The 19,492-nt window shown below is 38.7% G+C and overlaps 1 protein-coding gene across 10 annotated transcripts in view; it reads left to right on the forward strand.

Annotated features, from left to right (window-relative positions):
* Nucleotides 1–19,492, forward strand: part of dnm2a (dynamin 2a) — a 54,045-nt gene that overhangs the window by 12,692 nt on the left and 21,861 nt on the right. For 7 of the 10 annotated variants that reach the window (XM_079604996.1, XM_079604991.1, XM_079604989.1 and 4 more), the window contains exons 2-10: nucleotides 9,348–9,421; nucleotides 11,827–11,976; nucleotides 12,090–12,293; nucleotides 12,547–12,645; nucleotides 13,396–13,556; nucleotides 13,746–13,888; nucleotides 13,975–14,110; nucleotides 15,098–15,165; nucleotides 17,358–17,496. In XM_079604996.1, coding sequence (XP_079461122.1) covers nucleotides 9,348–9,421; nucleotides 11,827–11,976; nucleotides 12,090–12,293; nucleotides 12,547–12,645; nucleotides 13,396–13,556; nucleotides 13,746–13,888; nucleotides 13,975–14,110; nucleotides 15,098–15,165; nucleotides 17,358–17,496 — 1,174 coding nt within the window. The remainder of the gene's footprint in view (nucleotides 1–9,347; nucleotides 9,422–11,826; nucleotides 11,977–12,089; nucleotides 12,294–12,546; nucleotides 12,646–13,395; nucleotides 13,557–13,745; nucleotides 13,889–13,974; nucleotides 14,111–15,097; nucleotides 15,166–17,357; nucleotides 17,497–19,492) is intronic. The other 3 variants (XM_079604994.1, XM_079604990.1, XM_079604997.1) reach the window with 1 other exon arrangement.

Genomic DNA, 19,492 nt, shown 5'->3' on the forward strand with positions numbered 1-19,492 from the left:
GAGTGAGAACACAGCGTGAACCTTGTGTCAGTCAGGCAGGCAGGCAGATAATGCCACGGGCTGTTTTGTGACAAATGTGAAACCCTTCCTGAACCCATCGGTTATTAATTATGAATTGTATGAGACAAAGGAAGTTGATTTCTTTTTTTTCTTTTTGTTATTCCAAATGTTGTTTATTGTGAAGCCCTTCCACAAAAAGTAAATTGTTTTACCATTGAGAACTGGTTCAGAACACTATAGTGATGGTACTGTGATCACGTCCAGAGATATGCACTTTACATGACCGTTTTCCACCCTCTCGTTGTTGATTATGATTAACCAGCATGTTTATGGTACTGTACCTTTAAGTCTTGCATTTTGTCTTTTGCGTCAATGTCTTTGTTTTGATTGGCGGATCTCTGTGTAGAGAAACTTGTGTTTTCATGATGAAAACACTGAATATGTGTTGATCATTCAAATTGGTTTTCCTGGTTTCTTGGATTCCCGGGATTCATGTAATTTCCATTCAAACCTGTATAACTTTCTTTCTTCTGTGGAACATAAAAAAAAAAAACTCCTCATCAACATTCTTCAAAGTATCTTCTTTTTTTTGAAAGTATCTGTTTTTGCACATAATGTATAACATAGCTTGCGTAGATATTCACTATATTTATTTGCATAGCCTTCAATTTGAGGACAGCATTGGTTAGGAAGGATGCAGAATTTGTATCCGATTAATGTAAGAATCACTTATAAATCGTGTTTCCGGGGGTGGGGTTTATGTAAATTTTAGGGTTGGTGATGTCACTAACCCGATATGTCGTCATGTAGTCCCTACCAGCCGTTTATTGTAGTCCTTAAAATAAAAGCACATATCTCGGGACCTTTGCTTTTGAACTTTGAGCGTTGAAACTTTGCAGATGTTGTTTATGCTCAAACAGCAACATTACACACTAGCCTAACTAAAGTTAGAAAAGTGAAATCATACTCTACAGGAGGAAAATGATAGTTTGGTTCATTATTAATGGAGATCCAGCTCTAAACTAAAGCCCTTGTGCTCACTCTTATGAATATTTTAACATAGTTCCTAGTTTAACTGTAGCATTGTAGTACTTAATAAGATCATAACCATGAATGGCTCCTCATTACCATGGTTGGGTCAAGGTAACTATGGTTTCTAACAAAAATATTCAGTATCCTCAGATCCGTATCCTCGTGGGCATCGCTCCAGCAAACACAGCGCATCAGCTGAACCGAGTTCGACTTCCTCGTATCCTCTCAAATAAAGGCAAAAATATAACTTAAAAACTTTGTCACTCCTGTAACAGATTGTTTAGTCTATAACATATTGGCCAAACTACCACAGTTTGTTGTGATAAACAATATTTATTTGCAATATTCCTGAAAACTGTATCACACTTTTCAGAAAAAAATAAGTTTTCAACATTGATTATAATCAGAAATCTTTCTTAAAAATCATCATATTAGAATGATTTCTGCAGGATCATGTGACTGAAGACTGGAGTAATAATGCTGAAAAGTAAGCGTTGATCACAGGAATAAATGACATTTTACGGTATTTTAACATAGAAATAGCTATTTTAAATTGTAAAAACTATTTCACATTATTACTATTTTTACTGTATATTTTTCAAATAAATTATTGGAGTGCATAAGAGACTTAGGCTAATCCTTTAAGAAAAGATCTTCCAGACCCCAAAGCTTTTGAATAGTTGTGTATAGTTATTTTTTAAATATTATTACTGATATTTTTACTGATGATGTTTTAGGCAATGATTTCAGAGACAACTTCTAGGAGAATATTTTCACTAACATGCTATGAAGTTTGTTTCCGCCACAGAATAAAACATTTTTTTTAAAGATAATTGCGACTTTTTATCTTGCAATTGCGTGTTATAAACTCAGAATTGTGTGTTATGAAGCTAGAATTGTGAGATATAGGCCTAACCTCGCAATTGTGATTTATAAAGTCCAATGCAAAAAAAAAAGACTTTCTTCCTCAGAATTGCGACTTTATATCAGCAAATTCTGACTTTAGGCTATAGGGACGTCCCGCCATTTGGAGCAGCCATCTTGACGGAATAGAAAATGCTGAACCGCCGGCGATACTACAGCTCGTCGCGAAATATTCCTATCATGCCCGAGCGATGCTGTGCAGTTGGATGCGATCAGATACGTGATCATACAAAAGGAATCTCTTTATACCGTATCCCAAAATAAATAAAACGGAGAAACAAGTGGTTGGTGGCAATAAACAGGTGCTTTTATTTTGTGTTTTTCCCTGTAAACTCAGTTTAAAAATTATTACAGGTAACGTTACTATAATTTGGTGATAAAAATACATTGACCAACCTTGCGGTGATGATTGAAAAATCCTTCCCCGCTGGTGTCCAAATCAAATAGTTGTTGACCCAGCCGGACTCATGATACCGATAGCCTGCTAACGTTATGCTTTTAATGAAGCTCCGGTGTAAAGTTTGCATAATGAAAATTATTCATAATTATTTATGAAAATAGCTTGGCAATAACTATGTTAGCTAGGCTAACGTTAGCTAACGAGGAAACCATAAAAAGATCTGTCCATTTGGCAACAATAAATAAATGAATGACATCAAAAGTGAATAAGGTAACGTTAGCTGTAAATGTCACCGAACTCAATGTCAGGAAGTTTTTCTACACATTTAATGCCTGTAAAAAGAACTTGTGGTGCTTCATATGGATCTTTGATTCCTAATTCCTTTATCTTCCTCTTGTATCTTTTTCTGATGCTAATAAGTGCGATGATATGACGTGAACAGTTAGCTGACGGCCGCTGGCTGCGCTAATAATAGATAACGTTAGTGGTGGGGAAAAAAATTGATTCTGTTCAATATTGAGATATTTTGCGCACGCAATTATATCAATACTGTAGTGCAAAGTGTTGCAAATACTTAGGCTAATTATAAAATAATTATACTAATAATTATATTATAAGTATAATAATAATATATATTACACACCCCTAATAATAGATCCATTGCCACTGAGTAGCTGACGGATGTATTCCGTCAAAATGGCTGACACGCGGCTAGGGGTCACGTGACTGGGAGATCCCTATATCTCCCAATTGTAAACTCGCAATTGTGAGGAAAAAGTTGCAATTACCTTTATTTTTTTATTCTGTGGCAGAAACAAGCTTCCATAGCATGCTGTGCTTTACCGGTCTATAGACTAACACTATTAAAACACTCTCAAAAAAGGTACATCTTTAAATCCATCCCCTGTAAAGCACCACCGCCACACACTGACCCATTTCTAGAGTTTTCTGATTGGCTAAAAAAGTGACGGCTAACTTTTCTTCTTCTTTTTTTTTCGAGACAGATGTGATTACTCAGCACATCTATTTTCAGTGATATATGTCATGTTTCAGGGACATTTCATACCCGCTATTCAAAAAAAAAAAAAAAATTACAGCACCTTTAAATGTTACAGTCTAAAAAAAACGTAATGACCCAAAAAATAGACTTCGTTAACTTCTCATTTCTTTCTCTTTGATTTTGGGCTGAACGAGATGCATTCTTGATCATATTTCGAAACAAAAAAAGAAAAAATGTAGTTTTCCACAACCCATCCTCTCTATAATGAGTGAACACTGTTCTGTGCACGCTCATATTTTGATTAATGAGAGCAGGCGATTAGCTGGTGGACGGAGACTCACGCTGGGCGTATCTGAAGTGAGACGAGTCCTGTCTGTCCCCCCCGGTCTCTTTCCACTCTCTCTGCGCCGCTCTGCGGTTGTGCATGCATAATGGATGAAATGATACACAATCTGCTCAGCCTCCTCTATCATTTAAAGCCCATGAATAATGGACCGCAGCCCACCTGCCTGTTTGCTCTGGAAATAAGTGAGAAGCGAAGCAATGAGTCTTCCGGAGCGCTCGTAAGCATATTCCCACCATATGGGTATTTGTTCTTATTTGCGAAGCGCCTCGGTCCGTTGCGCATGTGTGTGTTTACTGGGCATCTTTTTTAATGAGTGTGTGTGGGTGTGTGTAGGTGTTTGACTTTGCTGGCAGAGTGGGTGTGAGTCGAGAGCCATGGATGCGGGGTTATGCCGGCACACAGCTCTCTATGGCCTGTTTTCGTTCACGCTTCTCCCCCTCCAGGCATTGGCCGATGTCGTACAGCCACGTGCTTCATGCAGCCAAACGGGTTGTCTTCATCATAGGACACACTTGAAAGCTCTAGCTTACATTTGCAGGGCTCAACGCTATAAAAAAATGTCACTGGCCCCACCGCAAATCAACAAAATGTTATTGTTTTTGCTGTTTTTCATCTAAGGAATTAGCTTAATATGACAGTGAAATTTCACAATTTTCCATTCAGTTTTGATACTACAGCAAACACTACTACTAGTCTAACTAATATAAGGTTCAAACGATTTTGTTCCCAAGTGTTTTACGTTTACTTAAGTCCCCCTGTAATTTGAGCCCTTAAATCTCATCTTTGATCACCAAAATGACACATTTAAATGTTTTTTCCTTGAAAAAAATGGTCATGCTTTAAAATTGTTTGAATGTAACTCTACACCCTCGCCTCATTTAGTATACGGGGTTCTATGAATATGCAAATTAGCCCCGTTTCACTCACTCACACCAGCTCCACTGGTTGACGATCACACGTTGACCTGATTGCTTAAGGTAGTTTGTGATGCCAGAAACACCACATGTGTTTTCTAGACTGTCTTTGGTTCACTGCAGTTTTAAGGAGAAAATACTCAGCAATGGTGTCGACTTGTGAATTTGCACATGATTTGTCCTATTAAAAACACCACATAGACATATAAACAACATTTAAAATCTGGATTTTCACCACAGGGGGACTTTATAACATATCCGACTGTTTACGTATCTCTTTCCAGCTCAACCTATAGCAAGAGTTTGGGGCGTGGCCAAAGTAGGCGGAGCCAGAAGGTGTTTAGCCAGAGTGTGACCATGAAGTTTAACATGGAAAAAGATTTTTGCTTTGATTTGTCCAGTGTAGACCGCCTCAAACCGCTGTGGCACGTCATGTAAAAAAATGTACGTTGGATAGGTTTATTATAAGAGAGGCGCTCACGTTCGCTCTATACCAAGTGTAAGTCTACTCAATTACTTACTCATGACACAAAACACATGTTGAGACATGCCTTGACAAGCACCAGTAAGAGCTGTTGTGATGTTTGAGTTGAGGGACTCGGCGTGAAAGGGGCATTTGCAAGATTGTTTGAAAATATGCCTTCATTTGTGTAATTCTCCTAGGTGCCACTAGTGTTGCAGAAATTATATACTTCACCTTTAAAGGTGCTGTAAGTGATTTCTGAGAAAAGTTAATCAGTCGAGCACCAAAACACACTTATAAAACGGATAGTTCCAGTCCTTGATTCTGATTGGTTGAGCCGCGTTCCAAGCCGTTCTAAATTACTCAACACACACACACACACACACACCTGTGACCGCATACATATTACATACATATGTATGTAGTATTACTGCACAACTGTCGTTTATGATTCTTTGTTGCTGCATGTGTTGCTTAGCAACCTCTTTGGAACTACATTGCTTGGCAGAGGAATAAATGTGTTATAACGTTATATCTTTTGTTGCTGGTGTTTATTTGATGAATAAAATTAATATTAAAATGAATATTTTTTATAAAGTAACTCTGCTTAGTCGTGACTAACAACGCCCCTGTTCTAAATCCACTATAAAACATGGCTTCAAGGGGCTTATTGCTTTAGTAGCCAATCAGCAGTAAGGAGCGTGTCCACTCATGAGGGGGGAGGTGCCTGTGCTGCATAGCATGTTTGTGAATTTGGGGGCGGAGCTATCAAGATAGGGGTGTGTTTGCTTTGGTGATTTCAAATATCAACAGCGTTTCTCAGAAATCGCTTACTGCACCTTAAAGCTGGCAAGACTTTTGAAATTCATTTGAACATTTGGAAATGATAAACTTTCATGGCAACGCGGCAGTCTGGCCACTGACAATTCCAGTGACAGCTGGAACCTCAGCGTCTTTCTCGCTGGCCCCGAGCCATTGGGCAGTCCTTATTGTCAAGCCGTGTTTTGTCTCATCGTCTCTTTGTGTATGACCCTTCTTTTATTGTGTTTGTCTGTGTGTGTTTATAAAGCATGGTTTGTCTTTCCCCTCGGGCTCTGCTGCATTGTGCGTTAGGTGGGCCGGTGATTTCGGGGAAATGGCTGCTGGATTCACAGCTGACTGCACTGGCTTTGATCAGGACCAGATGTAGAGCAGGAACTCATGGAGAGACAGGCTTACTCATTAAGACAGGCTGCGATTGGACGACTCTCGAACCCGCAGACACGCTTTCAACACACCCACAGCATGTGGGATGCCATCAAAGCTTCCCATGTGGAAAAAAAGACACATCTCTTAGGCATTTCATCATGTGTTATTGTGTCCCAAAGGCCTGAAACATATCGGACGCAAGTTTATGCAAATGTTCATATATTATTCTTCTACGTTCAAATTTATATTTATGCTATCATGGTAGATCGACAGTTTGAGTAGTTTCCAGAAATTATACTTTTTTTTTCATATAAATGTTTGTTATGGTAACAGGGCTGTTTATAGCGCAGGACTTGTTAAAGAGTTGGTTCATCCAAAAGTAAAATTCTGTCGTAATATACGCACCCCACAACAAATCATGTTCCAAACTTACTTTTGATTCTGACTTACTTTCTTCTAAGAAGACGTGTTGAAGAAATGTGTTGTCTTCTTCTAAGAAAGAACAACATTAGAGTGAATAAATGTTTATTTTTATTTTTTACGAATACATTTTTATGTGAACTATCCCTTTAAGTAGTTGTATATGCGTCAGTTAAGGCCGTTCACGCCAAGAACGATAACTGTACTGAAAACTATATTAGCATCCACACCAGTTGACAATACACTCTGTTTATTATAAGCGTGCACTGTAGTTATTGTCTGCTGCTTTAAATTCTCGAGCTTGTTAACGCAGGATGGATACTGATTGGCTGTCAATGTTTTTTTATTGCACATCAGCTGGACAAATAATTCTGAAAGTAATTATATATATTTCCTCTGTGTTGTTATCGTTGTGCTTTAGACGGACTTCCATATTCTCATAGAATTAGAACAATTATTAAAACTTGATAGTTATAGTTATCGTTTTTATTGTCCTCTCCATGGTGTGAATGGGCCTTTCGGGTTAGAAAATGAAAACGTCTACCGTAAAAAGTCGTCCCATGTACGCTACTTAGCAGCAAGGCAATACTGATTCAGGATCTGTTGCACAACCAGTGTAGTCCGATTCCCTACGAGTGAGTCTTAAAAGCTGTTTTTTTAAAGAATCAAAAACACAGCACAACCAGTGTAGTTCAATTTGCAAACCGATGATGAATTCTGACGAATTGGTTCTATTTTGGCTTTAACTGTGAGATTTATTTCATCATTTGCAATGCTTTGTGGTTTGAGAACCGTATTCCCTCATCAAAGAATATAAATACAGTCTTGTATATTTTGTATAATTTTCAAATAGGCACATTTTTTTTCATCCAAGGTTTGCAATGTTTTGATTAATCTCAGAGCTAGTTTGTTTGGTTAATTTCCTAGTTATTGGAGGTTGACCGATACGGTTTTGTCGATACATCGGTTTTGCCGATTTATCGGCACCGATAACCGATTTTCTTTAACTATCGGCTACCGACAATAATCTACACCAATAGTTTTTCCCATTTGTGTCCGTTGCAGGAGCGGCTGAGAAGGTCTGCTGTCATTACACAGTACGAGAACGACCTCTAGAGGCAAACTAAAAAACCATCACTGATGCCTCGTGGTGTTTTAAAGTCCCCCTGTGGTGAAAATCAAGTTTTTAATATTGATTATATGTCTATGTGGTGTTATTAATATTCTTTAAGACAAACCATGTGTACAATTCATAAGTCAACACCATTACGAGTATTTTTTTTCCTTAAAACTATAATGAAAAAAAGACGCGGTTTGAAATCGCTGGTGTTTCTGATGTCACAGACTAGCTTGTAACCAATCAGGTCAGCGTGTGGATGAGTTTTACCTTATCGTTAGCTGCTGCGATGCTGTGTGAAGTCTCTAGAGAACCCAGGTTATCTCTGTATGTTTTTCTGTTGATATGAAAAATCGTGTGGATTTAGCAATGTAGCGGGTGTATGATGTATATTATGATGTTATGATCAACTATGTCTTTCTCCACTGACGTTCTGAGTTGTTCGAAGCGTTTCTAAGGATGCTGATTGTTAGAAGGCAGCTGTCTGACTCTGAGATGGCGAACGGGAACATGGTTTGTGTAGCATTAGCAACACATTATTAGCTGTTTGATAACGTAGTCAAGCCAAAGGCTAATCGTATTAATTACCATAATGTGTCCAACGTTGTAGAGAGCGATACATAAAACGCATTACCATTCTGATACACCAACTTGTAGAAGAGCCTGTGTGTGTGAGTGAGTGAGTGGAGGCAGGGCTCATTTGCATAAAATGATTGACTACAGAGGGACTTTAAATTATTGCATTTTAATTGTAAATAATCTTGTAAATCTCCTAGCATACATTGCTATTATTGTTATGGTGCCGCTTATGTTATATACTTTTATGCTGAAAATGTAGGCTATCTGGTCACTTCAAAGCTTAAATAATAGCATGCTCCTATTTTGTTTATAGCAACATCTGAAGGCATCTCTGTCGCCCCCTTGAGTACTGGAGGCTGTAACCACCACAGTAACACGAACACACACTATATGCGTGTGCAAGGGGGCTGTGTGTTCACAATTTGGTTGTGTGTGCGTCGCACTTTCATTTCTGATTGTGGACTGATTGAATGCCTGGCTCATTTTTCCTGATATTACCATTAAAACTATACCTGTTCTGTCCTCTGTGCTTTGTTAAATCTGTGGGTGTAAAGGGCTGAAACTGCTCTCGGCTCTCGGCTCACAGTTTGATCTCAGAGGGTGTTTATAATACGCAACAGTGTTATTAAACGTATACCCTGATTTGGCTGCAAGATACGGCTGTGGCCATTCATTTGTAAAAGCATTGCAGCCTCTTAGGAATTGTGGGCCTTCAAAAGGTGCCGCCATGTTTTAATATTCATTGCTACAAGGGACCATGATAGCGTCTTGGTTTGTGTGCGTGTGTGTGTGTTCTGATATGAATGCAAAGAGGTTGCCCCTAAACATTCGCCGCTCTCTCATGAATAATTTGATCAAACTCACCGCCCCTGGAAATTGAGCTGGTTTGCTATGAATGACTCAGGAGTGTTTGCCTCTCGTCCATCCATACTCACTTTCTCTTTCTCTCGTTGTTTTCTTACAGGGATTTCCTTCCCCGAGGCTCAGGCATCGTCACCCGCAGGCCTCTCATTCTGCAGCTAGTTAACAACAAAGCTGGTGAGTGTGTTAATGAGCACAACTGAACAAAGCCTTCTCAGGTACGTAATATGTATGTGGTTGATTGAAACCACATGCTTTCATGCTTATTCAGACACGGTGCCCATAATATTTAGTGTGACAAATGTGTCTCATCAAATGACGCATCAAGGGCCCTATGAAATCCACTTCAATTCCCAACTTAATTTTTTTATTGTCATGTATTGTCGCTTTAATTTTTCTGTATTGGACTTTAAATGACATTTTAATAATTAAAAAAATATATATTTATATATGTATATTTTATATATTCAATTGAATCTTAACAATGTTAGTGCCCTATGAATTTTTTTAGTTTTTAGTTTTAATTTTCAGTAATGGATGTTTTATGATTTAATACAAATTTATTATTGAAAACACTGGTAATCAAATGAATGCAGAAAACGTCAGCAATTTAATTAATCATATAAAATGTAATCAAACGAAATTGAAACCATTCCTCTTATTAAGTGCTGCACAACATAGTTTTAAATTAAAACATGGGCTAAAAATCCTGTAAAATTAATGTTTTAATGAACGGTATAATTACAGTAGATCTGACTTTACAATATTAATACATTTCTGTCATAATTTCTTCAAGTTAAACCGAACTTTTATTCTGGCATGCTGTTATGAAGACCTATGAGTTGCTGTGTGAATTTTACTAAGTTTTTTTTAATCAAATGAAATGGTGAAATGCCGTTTTCAGGCCCCTAAACCGCTGCTGTCCTGTAAATAAACGGCCAAAACGCATAGTTTTCATCCAAATTTTGAAAAGTTCCATGACATTCCACGTTATGCATAAACAAGCTTCTTTATCACATTCTAGTTTCAAAACAATAAAAAAAAACCCGTATTGTTTATTGCAGTTCCTGTTGCCAGTGACACAATAATGGCACGGTTAATCTTTAACTAATAATATAATCTTATTCTGATTTCATACACAAGGCAGTTCTCCTCTGAAGCTTCCCCTTGTAACATGTACATCTCTCTGCCACTTCACAAGCAATTATCATTTATATTGCTTTCAGTATGAGGTAATGTAATGTAGCGAGAACATGGAAGTGCAGATGGAGAATTAATTCAGACAGAAAGACATTACAGAACAAATGATCTTGCAAATCAGTGTAATTGACCGTAAAGGAGAACATAACATAGCTGACCTGCTGTTGTCTGCTTCCAAATGCACAATATCTGTGTGTCATTCACATGATTGGGAATCAAGAAGCAGAGAACCAGTTCCATTTTGAATGAATACTATTTTGTTTGGTTCACGGCTCGTCCTGTTACAAAAGCATTTGACGCTGTTGTTGGTTATTCAAAATATCTAATGAATGAACTCACGGTCTCCTGGATTTATTTTATTGATACTGTTGCTATGGTTACCTCTATGGATAGATCATCGGAAAAAATAATCAACAGATTAATCGATTAAAATTAATAATCGTTAGTTCCAGTCCTAGTCATAATTTGCTATTTTTATAAATGTGGATATTTTGTAATAATCTCTTGTAGGACTGTCACAATTCCTCGATTAAAATAATTCCTCGGTTGCAATATACCCGTATCGAGTAACTATTTTCAACCACAAAAAATCGGATTATTCGATTAATCGTCAAAATAATCAACCATTTACTCGTTTACCAAAATAATGACTTTCATGTCATTTTTGTCCCTACATGAAAAACCCATGCAACTAAAATTCTTCTGAAGAGACACAATCACTTTATATCATTAACAGATTTACTTTTATTCATATATTGATCAGCACATAGAGCACATCGAATGTAGTAAACGGAAGCTCAGACATGCTTGCCTAATGTTTTATTCTTTTTTTTTCTTTTTTTCTTTTTTGCAGTTTAGCATACAACATATCTGTATACTTTTTGTTTATTTGCATTTTAGTAAGTATTTTTTGGTGACCTATCCCTTTAAATCAGTATAGGCTAATTACTATAGGCGTAGTTAATCTAAAATAATTGCAATAGGTTTTTTGTCATGTGAACTAAATCATACAGCCCTTTAGGAAATTAGTATGTTTCCCAAAATCTCTTCTGTATATTAGTGTGGAATAGTGTTATTGTAGTATCGTTAGATTATATTTTATTTATAGTTTCAGTTTTAGCTATTTTAGTGCAACTAGCTGAAATAAAATGTGTTTTTTATACATAATAATATACTAATAAATGGTTGCTTTTACTAGCTATATATAATAACCCTGGTGTGAAATGCTTACATTTTATGGCAGTGGCAGTGACAGTGTTTAGGCTTCAGGTGAAAACCACTAGGCTGTATGGTTTTCATGTCTTGTTTTCCTTGATGCTGAAATGTCGTCCGCCCATCTCCCTATCACCCTTAACCACACTCTCCATCTCTCTGTCTTGTAGAATATGCCGAGTTCTTGCACTGCAAAGGGCGGAAGTTTGTGGACTTTGATGAAGTCCGTCAGGAAATTGAAGCAGAAACCGACAGGATTACAGGATCCAATAAGGGCATCTCTCCTATTCCCATCAACCTCAGAGTGTACTCTCCACACGGTAATACAACAAAAGCCTCTTAATGCCACTGCTTTCCTCAGTCCACACTCGTAATCTCGGGAGACATTGTTAAAATGTCACTCAAATTTGGTCTCTCTCTCTCCCTTCAACAGTATTGAATCTGACTCTCATTGATTTGCCCGGTATGACCAAGGTTGCGGTGGGCGACCAGCCACATGACATTGAGCACCAGATTCGAGACATGATTTTGCAGTTCATCAATAGGGAAAGCTGCCTGATCCTCGCCGTCACCCCGGCCAACACTGACTTGGCAAACTCGGATGCCCTCAAGGTGGCTAAAGAGGTGGACCCCCAAGGTGAGGATTGCTGGAGAGATAAAAGAACGAGAGGAGGTGGATAGATTGAGTTCACGTAGTCATGGAAAACCTGTAGCATAGAAGCCATAGTGATTTCCACTTTGGATTTGGTAAATCCCAAATTATCTAGTGAATCAACTTGATCACAGACAACTGGAAAGAAAGGTCATGGAAATTCATTTGTTAATAGAGTGGGAACCCTTTGGAGAGAACACAAGTTGTTGTTAATGTATTTTTGTTTGTATTTCAACAGGAGTGCGCACCATTGGTGTGATTACTAAACTGGATCTAATGGATGAGGGTACAGACGCCCGGGATATCCTGGAAAATAAACTCTTACCACTGCGTAGAGGTGGGCAGTTTGTACTTTAAACAATCACATTACAGGAGTGTAATTTATGGACAATTATCTTATCATTTAGGAGTCATTTTATGGCACCATACCATGACCATATAGCCTACACTACTATTAAAAACTTTGGGTTTGGTACGTTTTTTTTAAATATTTTTTGAAAGATGCTTCTTACGCTTACCAAGGCTGCATTTATTTGGCTAAAAAAACCCCGGTAAAAACACTAATAGTGTTAAATGTTTCCTATCTTAATATATATTAAAATGTAATTTATTCCTGTGATCAAAGCTGAATTTTCAGCATCATTACTCCAGTCTTCAGTGTCACATGATCCTTCAGAAATCATTCGAATATGATGATTTGATGCTCAAGAAACGTTTCTTATTATTATTAATGTTGAAAACTGTGCTGCTTCATATTTTTCTTGAAACCATGATACATTTTTTTAGGTTTCTTTGTTGAATAAAAAGTTCAAAAGAACAGCATTTATTGGAAACGGAAGAGTCTTTACTATCACTTTTGATCATTTTAACATGACCTTGCTGAATAAAAGTATATTTTCTTCATAAAAAAAATAGTACTGAACCCAAACTTTTGAATACAATACAATACAATACAATACAAAGTGTTCTTTGGAGGGACAAAGGGAGATTGCAAGATTCCAGTTGACATATTTCTACCATTGCATGGGGTATATATTGTCCATCCAACTCTGGCACAGGCTATTTAATGTCTCTTTCTCTGTCCCAGGTTATATTGGTGTAGTAAACAGAAGTCAGAAAGATATAGATGGCAAGAAGGATATTCGTGTTGCGCTGGCGGCAGAAAGGAAGTTCTTCCTGTCCCATCCCAGCTACAGACACATGGCTGAAAAAATGGGAACATCACACCTGCAGAAGACCCTCAACCAGGTAGGAACACGACACTAGCCATGGAATTGCACAAATAACTCAATTTTTGGAAAAGATTAGCATATGCTTATATAAATATTTCTAATTCCTGAAAATGACTTTGTTTGGTGAATGTCAGCCTCTGTTTGGTGCCATTATGTTTATATACTGTGTCACATTCTCACTTCCTTTTATTTTTGTTATTTTTAGCAATTGACCAACCACATCCGGGACACGCTACCCGGCTTACGCAGCAAACTCCAGTCTCAGCTTCTCTCACTGGAAAAGGAAGTGGAAGAGTATAAGAATTTCCGCCCGGATGACCCTACGCGAAAGACCAAGGCTCTGCTGCAGTGAGTCCAGTGACGGGACTGGCGTCTCGAACTAGAGCAGTTTCTAGGCTAGGGCGGATATGTATAACTCTGAGTACCTCTTTCAGGATGGTCCAGCAGTTTGGAGTGGACTTTGAGAAGTGCATCGAAGGGTCCGGAGACCAGGTGGACACAGCAGAGTTGTCTGGAGGTGCCCGGATAAACCGAATTTTCCATGAGCGCTTCCCCTTCGAGCTAGTCAAGGTAAATGCCTCTATTTTCAACAGAACTCTTGGTTTTGTGTAGCCTGGATGCCAGACCAAACGCAAAATTTTTTGGTCGGCAAGTTCGGTCTTGGCTTGATCCGTTGTGGAGTAATTATGCACAGTCCAGATCTCTTCGGACCAATCAAATTGTCAGGGCGGGCTTTACATGATGATGGATAGATGATCAACAGTTACGTTTACATCCATGTCACCAAAGAGCGCTTGGGTTGAATTCGTTTACAAAGATGACTGCCGCTGGAGAATTGAGATTTCACAAGTTCACACTTACAAATAAGTCAGATAGAATAAATGTGTATACCGGTATGACGTGCTGTCCGGGGAGAGGGCTCCGGGCTCGCTATTCGGCCCGAACCCAGAGTATTACCCCGTATTCCTGGCTGTGAAAGAACAAGCCAAGAGTGAGGAGTCGGGGTGGTGGAGGGATGCTGAAAAACTGTCAAGGAATGTTAGGTGAGTTGAGAGAGTGAATATGCTTCCTCTCATGCTGACGTTAGACATGGTATTGTTTGATGACAAGTTGATTGGATTGATTATTTGAACGTGGTCCTCCCGAACTTTGTTTAACATCATGTGTAGATTCCGCCATCGCGTCTGTTACAGAAGATATCGACAGCGCATTCATTTTAAAAGAGGAACAGAGAACCGCGATCAAGGCATTTGTCGGTCGGAAATATGAATGAAGAACATGCGTCATTCACTCTGTTGCTCTGATTGGTTGTAGGTCTATCCAATTGAATGCAGAGGCATTTTCTTTCCTGGTGACTAGAATCTGAGGATGACGAAGTCAGGCTAGGTTTTGTGTGCTTTTGAACTGTCAAAGTTTGTCTGAATGAATGTACTTGTTTAGAATCCATCAAATACTATGGTCTTGAGATAACAAGTCACAACAAGTTCCCGGAGGACCCGGTAGGCCACACCGGCGCAGTGGCAAGTCCCTGTTGTGAAGTCTCTCTTTCTCTTTCAGATTGTTTTTGATGAGAAGGAGCTCCGGCGAGAAATCAGTCACGCCATTAAGAACGTCCATGGTGTCAGGCAAGTGGTGTCCCATTGACGGCAGGCGCTTGTCAGCCCTGCAGGCCTTACGCTGGCATGAAAGCCACGACACTTCTTATATCCTCTGTTCACTGACCTAATCCCTCACTCTTTCACTCTAATCACACACTTTCTTTCTCTGAAATGTCGTATAGTAAGGCCATGCTTTCCCATCACAATTACGCCACGTTTTTTTCTTATCATTTGTCTCATTATAACCATATTTAAAATAGTACAAATAGCATTTGTCAGTTGGTACAAGTATTTTCTGCATGTCACCACTCTTTTCACAATATGGTATTTTTGGGGATATTTTGAAGTCACACCGGGTCAAAATTGCATTGATTGAGAGAGAAAAAACACAGGTAAGTCGCAACCGTGCGTAAGTCACACTTTATTATTACATTCAGAAATAATGTAAACATGGTAAATAAAGGCGAAACATTCACAAACATGATAAATACTATACATGTGTATTTTAGTTCCCTAAGAAAATGTGGCAAAGGAAAATATTGTTAATTCTCTCTCCACCGTTTGTTCTATTATGGTTTATGGCACATTATGGGGTGAAAGTGACAGGATTAAAAACATTACAGTGTCAATGTTGGCTCAAATCCGGTTCAGATCACATTGTTTAACCACTCCACTGTTGTAGTTGAGACCAGCTCATTCAAGTCAAAGTCAAGACCAAGACCTGAAGAAGATCAAGTCCAGGACAAGACTAAGTAAACATGCTCGACCTTGACAAGTGACCTTGAAAATATAATCTTAGACTCAGAATCGAGAACCAAGACCATGAAAATATAATCTTAGACTCAGAATCGAGAACCAAGACCATGAAAATATAATCTTAGACTCAGACTCAAGAACCAATACCATGAAAATATAATATTAGACTCAGACTCAATGACCAAAACCATGAAAATATAATCTTAGACTCAAACTCAATGACTAATGCCTTCTGTACACCTAAAGACTTTGAAAAGATTTAGAAAAGACTTTATAAGATTATCAGCTCACATCTAAAGACTTGGTTTCACAGACTCACAGTCTCAGACTAAAGATTTTACAAACAGTGAATCTTGTAGTGACACTATTTACAAGACTACAACAATTTTTTTCCTTCCATTAAAATAGGAATTTTTATGCATATTTTTAGTTTGATGAGTAAAAATATGTTCATTTATATTGTTTAATTACAATAAATCACTTTCTTTTCCAGGAAAAAAATCAAATTAGACATTGTTATGTGAACATCTCTTAATAAAGAGTTGACTATTTAATGGGATGACCTAACTTTTTCACATGACTGTATATGGGGGTTATGAATCTATATCATTATATGATGAGAACAATAGTTTGAACTAAATGTCTTGAAAGGGTATCATTTTAAATGCAGGCATGTCGATGGCTTCGGCAATATCGGTCCACTTCTTTTCTTTTTCCACTCTGTCGTGGTATAAATGGCAGTTTACATCAAAAAGACACGGCTGCTCTGCCCCAACCCGATCACACCAAATGCGTCTATACAGCACGCAGTGTGTTTATAGTCATAGTCATGGGCTCACAATCAATGACCAAGACCGCAACCATGAAAATGTGGTCTTGTACTTGGACTCAATGGACTTGGACTCATGTGGACTGTCTTGACACATTCAGCCCTCTTCTGCTCTCGGTCTTGACTCTTGACTCAAATGAGCTGGTCTTGACTATGTCATTTCTGCTCATTCTTACCACGTATCTGCAATTGGAGTGAGCATCAATTGACTGCGATCTGGGTATCTCTTGTGAGACCCTCAAATATTCATCCGCGACCGCACAAACTGTGTCATGAGGGCATGGCCTAAAGTGATTCTTAAAATCACTGAGGAACCTAGTCGTCTCTAAAATGTTTAATTGACTTCTTTTTCCCCACAGCAAGTCACACTCATCTGTCCGTGTATTATTTAGGATTCTGTTTCTAGTCTTTGTGAACTAAACCAATGTTTATCCTCTTCTTTCCCTCCACGTCACGTTCAACTCTCCTATTTTCACTTGGTTTCACTTCTATTAAGTTTATTTTTCACGTCATTGTCACAAATATTTGTCATTGAGTTATTTTTTGGGCACTTTTGTTGGTTGTTTTCTTTCCCCTCACTGTTCGTCTCCGTCCTCTTACGTCCTTCTGTCTGTCTGTCCCTGTGCGTTCTCAGAACTGGGCTGTTCACTCCAGATCTGGCGTTTGAAGCCATCGTCAAAAAGCAGATCATTAAGCTGAAAGAGCCCTGTCTGAAATGTATCGATCTGGTTATTCAGGAGCTCATCAACACATTCAGGCAGTGCACCAACAAGGTACTGCAGTACCCCAGCCTGGCCACAGGGGGGGCTTCCAGTGAGGGGGTCACACTACACCTGAGACAAACAGACGGTGCTTTCAGCTAAAAGCACAGAGGGAGAGTTAGAGGTTGAACGATAGACTTCGGGGAGCGTGTTTGCGTGTCGGTGTGGCCCCCTCGGCCCCCTCGACTGCCTTGTGCGCTGGATCTGCTGTCGTGTGTTGGGGTGTTGTGACGGTCTTGTGATAAGGAGATGATTGGAGAATGACACTCTCTGATCATCTGCGGTCTAAAAGGGATGAGCCGCGGGTCCGCAACATCCTGAATGCTGAGCATCTCTGCAGCCAAGGGTCAAAATGAAATGTAAGGGCTATTGAGGCCCATTCACACCAAGTCCGAAATACATATCAAGTAAAGGTGGGACCGTTCCCCCTGTATTCAATCATTTTAATCCCTTAAAAGTCATCTTTGACCACCAAAATTTGTACCAAAACATGACTCTACACCCTTGCCTCATTTAGTATAGGCCTACCTGGTTCTATGAATATGCAAATTAGCCCTGCCTCCACTCACTCGCACCAGCTCAGAGATCCACTCGTTGACGATCACACATTGACCTGATTGGTTACAAGGTAGTTTGTGACATCAGAAACACCGTTTTATTGATATAATCCCAAAACAAGACAATGGCAAACAATACAAAGTAAACTTGATTGAGAACATAACATAGACATGCATATAAACATGAACTTGACTTGACAACACTGGACTCACTAACAGCAGCATCAATACACGACAAGCAAAAATATGAGGGCTATTTATACATGCGCTATTTATACATGAGGGCTATTTATACAAAAAGGACTAACAAGAAACACAATGAAAACATGTGACACACGGAACAAGGAGCCAATCAGAACAGGACACATGAGACCAGGGAATCACGTGACAGGAATCATGACTATGAAAACTACAAAATAAAAGACATGAAAACAAACTTGGTACAAAACCACAAAACAGACGTGACCGTAACATTACAACACAACTCAAAATGTGCTGCTTTAAAGGAACACAGATTTTTTGGGAAATAGGCTCATTTTCCAACTCCCCTAGAGTTAAACGGTTGAGTTTTACCGTTTTCAAATCCATTCAGCCGATCTCCGGGTCTGGCGGTAGCTCTTTTAGCATAGCTTAGCATAGATCATTGAATCTGATTAGACCGTTAGCATCTCTCTCAAAAAAATGACCAGAGAGTTTCGATATTTTTCCTATTTAAAACTTGACTCTTCTGTAGTTACATCGTGTACTAAGACCGACAGAAAATAAAAAGTTGTGATTTTCTAGGCCAATATGACCAGGAACTATCCTCTCATTCCTGCGTAATAATCAAGGAGCTGTGCTGCCGTACCAGCAGGCGCAATGATATTACAAACTTAGTGCCAGTCACGTTGGAAGATTCCTAGCTGGGGACTATTTTCAGGCGCTGCGTAATATAATTGCGAAACTCTTTGGTAATTTTTTTGCGAGAGATGCTAACTAATCAGATTCAATGATCTATGCTAAGCTATGCTAAAAGTGCTACCGCCAGACCCGCCAGAGATCGGCTGAATGGATTTGAATACGGTAAAACTCAACTGTTTAACTCTAGGGAGTTGGTAAATGAGCCTATTTCCCAAAAAAATGGAGTGTTCCTTTAACTGCACATTGTCATATGAACCTCGAGTCTCGTCCTTGTGATACCAAAATACACTTTAGCGTACTTGCTAGGGCAAGCATACATCACAGTAACAGTTTTTGTCTTGTCGAGTTGAACATGACAAGAAGAATGCCTTATCATTCAGCAAATAAGTCAAAGACCTCTACAATCAATTTAGACTTTAGACTGATTTAAACTGTTAATACATGAGTTGAAGACAAAAACATTTTCAATATTTTCCACTAATTTAAATCAATAACTTGTTGGTTTGGGGGTCTTTATAAGATTCAAGTCGTTTTGACTGATTAAATACAAA

This window comes from Phoxinus phoxinus (assembly GCF_949152265.1).
Source record: "Phoxinus phoxinus genome assembly, chromosome: 1".
In the NCBI taxonomy this organism is placed as follows: domain Eukaryota; kingdom Metazoa; phylum Chordata; class Actinopteri; order Cypriniformes; family Leuciscidae; genus Phoxinus; species Phoxinus phoxinus.